We start from the raw sequence: 13,126 nt of genomic DNA, 5'->3' as shown, positions 1-13,126 counted from the left end.
CGTACAACAACGAATCACCTGTATAGGCTTACCATATAGAAAGAAACTGATCATCTCCATAACCATGCTGGCCCAAACCACTGCTAGACTGACTCGGCTTCTTTCGATTTCTTCTTGACTTGCCTTCATAATCAATAACCCTATTCAAACACATAACAGACCTCATTCAACACTCATCCCAAGTGACCCAAATCATGAGACCACGTTGTCTCAATACCCATGAGCCATTTTATAACCTCCTTATGCACTCATTAGTATCTCTACTGATGCACCTGCGCTGATTAGATTTTTTGCGAATCCGGAGCTATTTCTCCCATTTCTCTAACACTGCACCACAGAACCAATAATAATATAAAAAATTTCCAAGTACCCTTCACACTCTGCTGCAAAACCCAATCCCCCACCACATAACAAACCCAAAAATCCTTAGGCACCACACTTAAATTCCTGAGCCCACTAGGACAGTTGTTAAGAGTCGCCCACTCTGATCTGGTCTCGAATATATAGCTAACAACCACTACTCCATTAGCACACGAATAACCCAGAAGAAGCAATCGAATGAATCTATTTCCTTTCACAACACCCTCACGAAGAAGTAAAAATTATGAGTCATTCCTCAATCTTCACATAAACCGATAAGGCAAAAATATAACACACATGGCCATCAAATCTCTTTCTCGAATTACCCTCGATGCTCTTTACCCTTAGTCACAGCTAATCCACCAATGTACCGATGACCAGAAACTGTACAGGCACACAACCACGTGACCCAATCGTGGACAGTATGCTCACCCACTTAGCTTTAAGCTACAATCACATAAATCCATAACCCACCATGATCTCATACCGTTATTATGCCAATTTTCTTGCAATCTATTGTTAAAATTTTCATAAAACATTCGGAATTATCAGCCACAATCTCACATTCGACCTCCTGACAGTTGTACCATCTTCTTCAAGCGATCCAGGCTCACATCGCAATACATGTCTCCTGCTGGGTAGAAAGTAGAACTCTTCGTAGGAACTTCATCAAAAGTCATGCAAGCACTAACCTGCTCACAGGAGATAGCCCACCTGTGTAATTCCATATCGACATCTTCCAACGTCATTGCCCTGGTTACAACTACCAAGAAATCAGTAAACCCTCTTGAGCCCATGGTCGTCCACCAGCTATAAGAGCCCATTCATTTCCATTAATATCAAATGAAGGTCCAACCATGCATTCAAAATTCCAAGTCACACTACATCCCAAGCAAACTCTTTCCTTCATATCCAAACTTCAGAAGCACATAAGCCATAATCTCAAACGAAATACACAGACTTAGTCCATTGTTGACCATGACCATAATCACATAAAGCTTTCTCAAAGCATGTGGCTATCCCACCACAAATTCTATACGATACGCTAACATTCTCACTCTGAATTAACCATCTTCCGAAGCGAACTACTCAACCTCTACTACTCATACTCAACCTGCTAGCAATTCAACCACTGTGAGACACCTCCCACCATGTCATTCCTCCTCCTTCGCTACCAAAATAATACCTCAAATCATAACTCATCTCTGTAGCACCCAAACTGATAAATTGCCACTAACTATAAGCCTCCATAAAGATCATCTTTCACTTTGTTGGTTCCTTCATAAGTTACTTCTAATTTATCCTATATTTCTTTGGTTGTGGCATAACTTGAATTATTTTTCATATTCTTCTCCATTTATAGTATTCTGCAGAAGATATTTTGCCTTTGCATTTATCTGCATAACAACTATTTGCTCATAAGTATAATTATCAGTATCTAAGGGATTAATAGATATATGTCCTTCAGATTTCTTTTCAACTTTCATTTCTGGGATTGGATAGTCCCTCTTCTTAATTACACGCCAGACTTTAACATCATATGATTTAGCATAGATCTTCATTCGAACTTTCTAATGGGATACAGATTGTCCGTTAAAATACGAGAGTCTTGCATGAGAAATTCCTTCTTGAAACAGGACTCCAACAATTACATAATTTAACATGATCTTTTTTCACGAGCTGTAAATCAAAGGGAAAAAATATGAGACCTACCCTGATACCAATTCAAAGTATAAGAGGGGGAGCGAATTGTAGTTTTTATTTTATTTTTAGTCAACTTAGCTGATACGATCTGAGATAAACAAAATAACGAAATATAAAAATAACAATAATTAAAGCAAAACTAATGATAGGTTTGATTAAGATAATCAAAGTAGTCTGAAAAATGAAATATAGAAGAAAATCTAGAACCCTAAGTGAATGTCCCAAGCAACAATCGAAATACAATTTGATCACCTCCCTAGAATGACAAATTATAAACCCTAGATATAAATAAAGGTGAAGAAGATTACCCTCAAGAATCCAATTCTTGAAAATAGATAATCCAAAGTCGAACTTGAACCAAGAGGTTTCAAATCTCTCTCAAGAGTTTTCTTATCTCAAAATATGCTAAGTGGCTAATGAAATAACCCCAAGTTATTATAAATACCCAATAGGTAAAATAAAAAAAGTTTTAAAATTAATTTTCCAAAAAACTCTCCAGGCCAAACCGTAACATCAACCGTAACCCCAACTGTAACACACAGCCGAATCGTGTTAAATTCCAGAAGCTTATTTTCTTTATTTCTTCAGTCCCCTCTTGAACCGTAGCCAATGGTTGGTGAAACCGTATCATACAATTTGACTTGGGTCTTGATTCTTCAATCCTCAAGACTCCAAATATGGTATTCTTTTATGTATCCTCCAAGTCACTCTCCAAACATCATCTAGTCAATTGTTGAAGATCATGAAGCTCCTCGGTGTGCATCCCTTGGGCGCTCTTTGACTTGGTGCGAGTCAATGGTCCACTAGATAATTCAGGGTCATCTTCAATATTCTCTACTTTTCTCGGGCTATCTAGGATCGTATCAATCCCTCCCTCTTGAAAAGGATTCGTCTAGGAATCCGACATATCTGCATCAAAAGGAGATAAGTCAGAAACATTAAATTTCGCACTCACCTTAAATTCATCTGGGAGATCCAACTTGTATGCATTATCGCCAATCTTATCAAGAACTTGTTATGGTCCATCTCTACGAGGATGCAACTTAGACTTGCTTTTATTAGAAAACCATTCCTTCCTTAAGTGAACCCAAATCACCAGGTTTGAAGACAACAAGTTTTCTTCCTTTGTTAGATGTATAGGAAACCTTTTCATATGTATTCTCCAATTGCAACTGCAGTTGCTCATGAACCCTCTTCAATGCTTCAGCCCTATTCTTACCATCTACATTCACAACATCACTCATAGGCAAAGGAATCAAATCTAAAGTTGTTAGGGGATTAAAGCCATATACAACCTCAAAAGGAGACTTACCCATGGAAGAGTGAGCATATCTATTATAAGCAAACTCAATCAATGGTAAACTCTCCTCCCAAGAAGTGTACTTACTCCTAAGTGCAGCTCGCAACATACTACCCAAGGTCCTATTGACTATGTCAGTCTGACCATCAGTTTGGGGATGACAAGTGGTAGAATACAATAGCTTAGTTAGACTACAAAGTTCTCCAAAATTGGCTAACAAAATTAGTATCCTTATCAGTAACAATAGACCTAGGCACCTCATGTAACCTCAAAACCTCTCTCTCAAATAATGTAGCTACGTAAGATGCACCATCTTTCTTCTGACAAGGAATAAAATATGTCATCTTAGAAAAATGGTCAACCACAACAAATATATAATCATGTCCCTTCTTAGTCTGTGGTAAGCCCAAAACAAAATCCATAGAAATATCTAACCAAGGACCCTCAAGAACATTCAATAGAGTATATAAACCATGTGGCTTAACCTTAGACTTAACCTGAATACACTCGATACATCTACAACAAACTCTACCTATATCTCTCCTCATGTGGGGCCAGTAAAATTTTTCTTTTAGGCGCTCTCATGTTTTAAAAACTCCAAAATTCCCCATCAATCCACCTGTATGTGCCTCTCTAACAAACAATTCCCTCAAAGAACATCTAGGGACACACAATTTTCTATTCCTAAACAAATGACCTTCATACCTAAAGAATCCCTCAAATACACCCAACTCACACTCCTTGTACCTACTACTAAAATCTGGGTCACTATAATATAAATCTTTAATATTCTTGAATCCCAGCAAATAAGCAGTTAATACATTAATAAGAACATATCGTCTAGAAAGTGCATCATCCACAACATTATCTTTGCCTTGCTTATAACGGATAACATATGGAAAGGTTTCTATAAACTCTACCCACTTAGCATGTATTCTATTTAACTTAGACTGACTCTTTAGAAATCTGAGACTCTCATGGTCAGTTATAATCACAAATTCCTTAGGCAATAAATAATGCTTCCAGTTGGCTAAAGCTCTCACAAGGGCATATAACGCTTTATAATAAGTAGAATAATTTAAGGTTTCTCCACTTAATTTCTCACTAAAGTAAGTTATAGGCTTTTGGTCTTGCATAAGAACCGCACCTATACCTACCCCAGAAGCATCACAGTCAACCTCAAAAGTCTAACTAAAATTAGGTAGTTATAGCAAAGGGGCTGAACTAAGCATCTTCTTCAGTAATTCAAAAGCCTCATCTTGATCCTTACCCCATTTAAATCCCTTTCCAAATAACCTCGGTCAATGGACTAGCTATGGTACTAAAACCCTTAACAAATCTCCTATAGAAACTAGCTAGACCATGAAAACTCCTAACCTTTGACACACTCTTCGGAACATGCCTATAACGACCCGGTCAGTTATTTTTACTTTCTAGGTCCTCGTTATCCTAATTAAGACTCCCCGTATGTTCCTTTAATGTTTATTACTTGGGGGGATGGTTGACTTAGGTTGGGAAGGGTTCGGGTTAAAATCAGAATAATTGGTTCCTTAATAGTGGCCTAAGATGCCCAAGTTTGACTTGAGTCAACATTTTTAGTAAACGACTTCAAAATCAAGATTTGACAGTTTTAATAGGTTTGTATGATAATTTTGGACTTGAGCATGTGTTCGATATGGGTTTCGGATGACCCGGGAGCGTTTCAGCGCTTAATGTTGAAAGTTGGCACATTGAAGGTTTTTAAGTTCTTTAAATTTGGTTTGGAGTATACTTTGGTGTTATCGAGGTCCGTTTTGGATTCCGAGCCTGTGAATAATTTTGTACGGTGATTTTTTACTTGTACGCAAAATTTGGTGTCCTTCTAAGTAGTCTAAGTATGATTCAGCGCGTTCGGAGTAATTAAAAATCTTGAAGTTCATAATTTGATTCAATTTGGTTTTATGGTGCGATTCTTAGTTTTGATATTGTTTTATGTGTACCGAAGCTTCGAGCAGGTCCATATTATGTTTATGAAATTGTTAGTACATTTGGATGGGGTCCTGGATGGCTCGGGTGTGTTTGGACCACCCGGAGTTGAGTCTAGAATTGCAGAAATTTTGTTGCTGGCTTCCTTCTTCACGAACGCAGAGAAAGCCTCGTGTTCATGATGAAGGAACTGGGGGATATTGACTTTTGTTCTACGCGATCGCAAAGAAGAGTTCGCGATTGCAAAGCTTTGGGGCACTAGCCTCTGCGTTGGGATCTCCTCGTCGCATTCGCATAGTAGGAGCTGGGTCTGGGTGCTGAGCAGGTCAATGCCCTTCGCGTTCGCGAAGGGAAGGCCGTGTTCGCGATGAATTGCGGGGGATGGCCTTCGCGATTGCGTGGCTTATGTCGCGATTTCGATGAAGACTTTTTTGAGCCTTAGCATTTTTTCCTTCGCGATCACGAAGAAGGGACCACTGGGCAGAAACATGATTTAAAGTCGGGACTTAGGCTTATTTGGTTCATTTCTCTCAACTTGTGGCCGATTTTAGAGCTCTTTAAGGAGGGATTTTAATCTAGCACGTTGAGGTAAGTATTTTCTACACAATATGAGTTTAATACATTCATTATGGGTAGATTTTAACATAAAAATTGTGAAAATTTTACGAGATAATTGAAAAACCTATGTTTTGATAAAAATGGGATTAGACCACGAAAATGACTACGGAATTGAGTAGAAATTATATATTTGGGTTCGTGAGGTTATGGGTAACTTTTATTTACAAAAATTTCCGGAATCCGGGCACATGGGGCCGAAGGAGAATTTTAGGAATCTTCCAATTTGGGTTGAAAAATTACTCTTATAGTTAAATTAAAAACTTTTTAATATATATTGATTAGTTTATACAATATTTGGCTAGTTTCGGATTGCGTGACACCGATTTGAGGTTGTGTGAATTGTGAATCGGGAAGAGAACTTGAAAATGAGGTAAGTCTCGTGCCTAACCTTGTAAGAGAGAATTCTCCCCGTAAGTGTTATAAATGATTATTTTGCTAATAATTGTTGGTGCTACGTGCGCACGACATGATGAGAATCCGCATGTAGCTAAAAATCATGCCTATGTCCGGGTAGTTTTAGGACTCTACCATGTAATACTTGTATTATTTGTAATCTACTTGTTAGTTTAATTACTTAAATTATATTTGATACTTGATAAAGGATTCATAAAGACCGAACTTCATTATTTTGAGTTTTGGAGGATTACTTGACCGTTAGTAGAAATTATGCATCCTTGTGTATTATTCTTGTAGCAACCGTTAAATCGGACTTTGTAGAGTATTATCTCTTCTAGTGGATCGGACCGAATGCCTCAAAAGTATAATAAATGCATCTATAGTTTGCGTCGGTCGACCCTCGGTAGTGTACATACTATTATTGATTGGGTCATATGACCTTGGCATAAATCGTATGTGATATTGCTCGGAGTCCGATTATACTTGATATTTCTTTCATGACTTGAGAAATTATAATTACTTGATGGATCTTATTTGTTAAAGTTAGTATGCGATAGTTGGAGATCCTAATTGATATTTAGTTGAAGAACCATTTACTTATTGTTCATTAATTCGTTATTATTGATGTATTTCTTGCCTATTTATTATTTATGCACTCTATTTATTGACCCTTAGTAAGTGTTGATGTCGACCCCTCGTCACTACTTCTTCAAGGTTAGACTAGATACCTACTGGGTACATGTTATATATGTACTCACGCTATACTTCTGCACTAATCGTGCAGAATCAGAGGCAGGTGCATCTGGCGGTCATTCAAGCGCGTACCCCCGTTATCCAGAGGCTTAGTGGTGAGCTGCTCTCTATGCCCGTTCTGCAGAGCCCCGAGTCTCTTCTTATTGTATTTATTTTTTTGTCTATCTTATTCTAGACAGTAGTATATGAGGTTTTGTATATTCTACTAGTTTGCTCGTACACTTGTAACACCGAATTTTGGTAATATTCTAGTAGACATTTTGTGGTTTTGAGTATTAAATTCACTATTTATGCTTTACTTTACTGTAATTACCTATTAATCTTTCTCTTATTAAATAAAATCAATTACTTTAAAAATATTAAAAAGAATAATTACATGGCTAGTTCACCGTTGGCTTACCTAGCGACGACATTGTGTGTCATGCCCCAAAACCGAGGAGCGCGACCGGCACTCAACCGAGTGAACCCGACCAAGCAAGCCTGTTAGATTCCTTCTACCCAAACTCATTCATGAATAAAAAGAATATATGTTTTACTTAATTAAATAATACAGTGGCCATGTCTGCAATTAACAATTTCTTACCAAAGGTTTCACCATTTTTAACGTCTCAAATGGACAAGTAATACAACCACAACATAGCATAGTTTGTCTTTCCCATCACCAATACACAACCCACACTATGTCTATGGAGCCTCTATAGATAAAGAAGAGTACAATGATAATGCCGGCAATAAGGCCCCGGCTATACCTCAACCATAATACATAAAGAACAAAAGATGCATGACCCCGTGATGTAGTGGGGCTCACCAAGTCAGCTGGGAAGAAGGTGTACTGCTATCACTGATCAATATCTCCTATTGTGGAACCACCTGTATCCATTTAAAGATGCAGTGCCCCCGGCAAAAGGGACGTTAGTACCGTCGAATAGCACTAGTATGAAAACTAAACACCAATTTAAGAATTTAAAAATACAAGATAATTATGATGAACCAATATGGCAATAGAATAATATAGATAATCATCTCAACCATAGAAAGCTTATTAAAAGCTATCAACAACCTTTATAGGATTTAAGATGAGATCCTCTATAACCATCTTTACACAAAGCGGCCCCGCCGCCTTACCCGATGTATGCAGGTGGAGGTGTACGTACAATACCACAACTCAAATCAAGCGGCCCTGCCACCTCACCCCAATGTATGTGGGTGGATGTATAACCACAGTATCAAGAACCTACACAAAGCGGCTATGCCACCTCACCCCAATATATGCGGGTGGAAATTCATCAATGATACCAATACCAATACAAAGCGGCTATGCCGCCTCACCCCAATGTATGCGGGTGGTGGTGCCACAACAATACCAAAACCATACACAAAGCGGTCGTACCGCCTCACCCCAATGTAAGCGGGTAGAGGTGTAGTCCCACAATATCATAATCCCTACACAAAGTGGTCATGCCGCCTCACCCCAATATATATATATATGCGGGTGGAGATGTATCACCATCACAATCTCTATACCATAATCCCCACACAAAGCGGTCATACCGCCTCACCCCAATGTATACGGGTGGAGGTGTATCACAATCACAATCTCTATACAACTTAGCATAATAACTTTCACATAAATCACGACTAGAAATTATAATATGTGGATACGTAATCCATAGTTTGGGACACATTCTCAATTTATAATGCAATATGATAAGAGCATTTGAAATACGAATTGAACATATATCTTCATCACAAAACCTATCGTAATACTCGATTTATAATCAACATCTTGGAACTTACAAGGATAATGAGAATTCTAATTCTTAAAGAAGAGTTTAGCCAACATACCTCAATTGAGCTTCCGTAAACTCTAAAACATTTCGGAATTCTTAGCAACTTCAATCTATTTTAGAAATATAACAAATTGCACCAAAATTAGGAAAATGATCATGGTTCTAGCTCACTTGAGCATTTTATCAAACACTAGGTGTGCATAAGGTTTCAATGTCCTTTTTATGAAGAATTCCATCATCCCACAACCCAATCTTTACCATTTTTAGCTCAACAATCTTTCTATACCCTTTGATAACACATGCATGTAAAATAAATAACTCTCATGCCCAAAACTTATCTTGCTAGTTACTCATTTCTACACAAAATTCAAAATTGAGGGTTAGAGTATAGAATCTTACCTCTACGATGAAGACCTAGTGAGTTTCCCTTCTCAATCTTCCAAAACTTGGGCAAGAATTGAAAATTAATTGTTGGAGAACACCTTCTCACTCTAAGGCACCCTCTCTCACTCTAAAATGTCAGATAATAGCTCAAAAATGACCCAAAGAGTGTATTTAATGAAATAGAGTCGGGTTTTAAAAACCCAAAAATGGAGCTCCGGAACGGTTCTGCGGTCGCATATGCGACCGCATAATGGTTATGCGGACCGAGTATGCGGTCACTATGCGGTCCACATAACTGTTCTGCGATCACATAGTGCACTGCATAATAGTTATGCGGTCGCATAGTCGACCGCATAATTACTTCCAACTGACCCAATTAACTGCCTCACTCTGTGGCCATTATGCAGTCGGCAGAGTGATTCTGAGGTCGCATAATGGACCGCAGAAATGCACTTTTTCCACCAAAAATATTCCTTTACTTTTTGGTGCATTGCTCAATCCAAAAAGTCCGAGTCGCGGCTCGCAAGCTTGCCGCGAAGAATTTCTATAATCCTCATACATATAAGCCTAGTCCTGCACCATGAAATATTATTTTCTTTGTAAATTTTATCAGGCTTTACACTTAAGTACTTTAAAATTTTTTGGGGTGTTACATTGTGTGCCATCACGACCTATAGTGGTAATTGGGTCATGACAAGGCCACTCTCTAATGGCTTTTACTTTCATTTCATCAACCTCTATGACCTTCCCACTCACAACAAACCCCAAGAAAATCAGTCTATCAACACAAAAATCACACTTCTTAGGATTTGCAAAGAGTTTCTCTTTCTTAAGTACATCAAGAACACTTTTAACATGCAAAGGATGATCATCCAAAGAATGACTGTAAATAAGTATACCATCCAAATAGACAACAAAAAATTTATCTCTAAATGACTTTAAAACATGATCCATCAAGCACATAAATGTACTAGGTGCATTAGTTAACCCGAAAGGCATAAACCATTCACACAAACCATTAATAGTTTTAAAGGCTATTTTTCATTCATCACCAGGAATCATCCTAATATGATGATATCCACTTCACAAATTAATTTTTAAAAACACCTTTTCACAATGCAACTCATCCAACATATCATCTAATTTAGAAATGGGATAGCGATACTTTACCGTGACTTTGTTGATAGCTCTACAATTAATACACATACGCCAAGACCCATCCTTCTTGGTACCAAAATGAGTGGTATAGCACAAGGACTCGTGCTCTCCCTCACGAACCCCTTATTTAGCAACTCCTCTACTTACCTTTGAAGCTCCTTAGCCTCATATGGATTGCTATTATAAGCCGCTTTATTCGGAATCTGAGATCCTGGTACAAAGTCAATCTGGTGTTCAATCCCTCTAAGTGGTGGCAATCCTTCAGGTAGCTCCTCAGGAAAGACATCATTGCATTCCTGTACTAAAGAGATAAAATCACTAGATAAAGAGTTAGAGAGTTCGTTAGTGTTCAAATAAACTCCTTTATACACACAGTAAAAGTGGTATTCCTTCACTAAGGGTCTTTTCACACTCCTTGCTTTTAAAGGTTCAAATCTTCCTTTCGCCTCTTTCCTCTCACCATCACTCGGTTTCTTTTCATTATTCCTCTTTCGGCTACCCTCTAATTTTTATGCTTCTTCACTTTCCTCAATCTCAACAAGTGAAATTTTACTTCTCTCACCTTCTCCCCACCCAATTGTTTTAACTCTTTTATGATCTTCATACACTTGAAGTGGAGTCAAGGGCTTCAAGAGATACTTTTTACCCTTCAACTCAAGAGTATAGCTATTACTCCTCCCTTCATGTAGTGCGGTCCTACCATATTGCCATGGTCTCCCAAGCAATAGAGGCAAGCCTGCATAGGTACACGTCACATAAAATTTCATCCATATACTTCCCAATTTTGAAGCAAAGAAGAATCTGCTTGTTCACTTTCAATTATCCATTATCATTAAACCATTGAAGCTTGTATGGACGAGGATGCTTCATGGTCCTAAGACCCAGCTGCTCAACAAGAGACACACTAGCCACATTAGTGTAACTTCCACTATCCACAATCACGAAATAAATTCTTCCACTAATGTTACATCTAGCATGGAATAATTTTTTCCTTTGATCAGAAACACACTCCTTCAGTTAAACCCCCATTAATCTCCTAACAACTAATTGTGTGTTCATGAGCTCTTTCTCCTCACAACTAGTAATACCATCTGTGGATCCTTCTCCATCAGATTCTTCCACACCATCATCAGATTCATATTCCCAATTCTCCTTAATCAAAATAGCTCGTCAGTTAGGACATTCGTATTCCATATGTCCTTTCTCTTGATATCTATGACAAATAATATAACTCGAATTTCTGTAAGGTTTAGGTTGAGTAGAGTTCCCTTCCCCTTTTACTTCTACCTTATTTTTACTCTTTTCAGCTGATTGAGATGGCTTGACTTCACTTTTTACCTCTTTAATCTTACTCAAAGAAGATCTCCAAGTATTTCTATCTTTGTTCCAACTAACAGAGGATGACTTATTTTGATCTCTAAGTATCCTCTCTACCTTAGTATCCAAGTGCAACATCTATACGACAGAATGAAAATCCCTAGAAAATTCAATCTGGTTAGCAATGTCATTGTTAAACCAAGTGTGAAATCGAGTCATAATGGTTTTCTCGACCTCATCTAGGTTGGCCTTCATCCTAAGCACCTCCATGGTATTGTAATACTGTTCAACACTTTTGTGACCTTGCACCAAGCTTTGCAACTTCTATGGTAATGTGAAGATACAAATCTACACCTCATTGCTCTCTTCAAGGCTTCCCAAGTCTCAATTGGTCTGTCACCAACCCTTCTACGATCAAGCTTAGTTCTTTTAAGCCAAGCAGAGGCATATACCTTGAATTCAATCACTGTTATTTGAACTTTCTTCTCCTCAGAGTAGTTATGAACTATGTAAATCCTTTCCACCTTTGCTTCCCACTCCAAGTATGAATCCGCATCAGTTGTTCCCTAAAATGAAGGAATCTTCATCTAAATGCTACCCAGGTTTCTATCAACTCCTTCATATCAGTTGTGAACTATGTAAATCCTTTCCACCTTTGCTTCCCACTCCAAGTATGCATCCGCGTCAGTTGTTCCCTCAAATGAAGGAATCTTCATCGAAATGCTACCCAAGTTTCTATCAACTCCTTCATATCAGTTGTGTTGATTCCATTGTCGCATCCCGAATCCTCTACCATGCCTAGCTCCACTCCTACCTTCTCTCAAGTCTTGATGACCATAATCAATATAGTCATTAAAACCTTCATCTTCATATTCTTCATATGGGCCATATTGTGGAGGTACTTGAACTTGTGGTGGATCCCTCCTCATATCTTGAGGTGGACCTTGATGTACTGCGGGTGCCAAAGCTGCTGGTATTGTCTGATTAGCCCTATGCAAGTTTTCTACCTGCAAATTTAGATGTTGTATCTGTTGCATCATAGCTTGCAATATTTCATTAGATACTTCAGCCTGAGCCGATGCCTTAATGCTACTGGTACTATCCTCAATGCCATACATTGTCTCACAATTATAAATTCTCACGTTTTACTCGTATATATTCTCTGCCTCACTCCCAGGAAATCCTCAAAGTTCGAGCTCAACTCGCAAATCACATATCCAAGAATGAGTTTTCTTGAAAGTAATTTAAGAGTGGAATTTATATAATCAAGAATGGACTTTTAAAAACTAAGGACGAGAGCCAAGAAATTTCTACGAAAATAACGAGAAAAACACGAATGAATTGGAACGAAAGAAATAGTCAGTTTTAAATATCAAGAACG

General features: G+C 38.1%; 1 protein-coding gene across 1 annotated transcript; it reads right to left on the bottom strand.

Annotated features, from left to right (window-relative positions):
* Positions 1-3,122: 3,122 nt before the first annotated feature.
* Positions 3,123-12,863, bottom strand: LOC142177238 (uncharacterized). The gene is made up of 10 exons (XM_075245709.1): positions 12,560-12,863; positions 12,399-12,490; positions 12,048-12,311; positions 11,716-11,883; positions 11,517-11,580; positions 10,991-11,164; positions 10,576-10,729; positions 9,991-10,153; positions 4,070-4,551; positions 3,123-3,396 (listed from the first exon to the last, which is right to left on the bottom strand). Exons 1-10 carry the CDS (start codon positions 12,861-12,863, stop codon positions 3,123-3,125), a joined length of 2,139 nt encoding a protein of 712 aa, XP_075101810.1.
* Between the last annotated feature and the right edge of the window lie 263 nt (positions 12,864-13,126).

Source organism: Nicotiana tabacum, chromosome 23 (genome assembly GCF_000715075.1).
Source record: "Nicotiana tabacum cultivar K326 chromosome 23, ASM71507v2, whole genome shotgun sequence".
Taxonomy (NCBI): domain Eukaryota; kingdom Viridiplantae; phylum Streptophyta; class Magnoliopsida; order Solanales; family Solanaceae; genus Nicotiana; species Nicotiana tabacum.
This window is presented reverse-complemented; position numbering and strand designations above follow the sequence as displayed.

Coding starts and splice junctions, on each gene's coding strand:
- LOC142177238 (XM_075245709.1), bottom strand. CDS start 12,863: ATGTATGGCATTGAGGATAGTACCAGTAGCATTAAGGCATCGGCTCAG. Junction 11,884..12,047: donor GTTGCAAAGCTTGGTGCAAG/GTCACAAAAGTG, acceptor TCTGTCGTATAG/ATGTTGCACTTGGATACTAA. Junction 10,730..10,990: donor AACAATTGGGTGGGGAGAAG/GTGAGAGAAGTA, acceptor TTATCTCTTTAG/TACAGGAATGCAATGATGTC.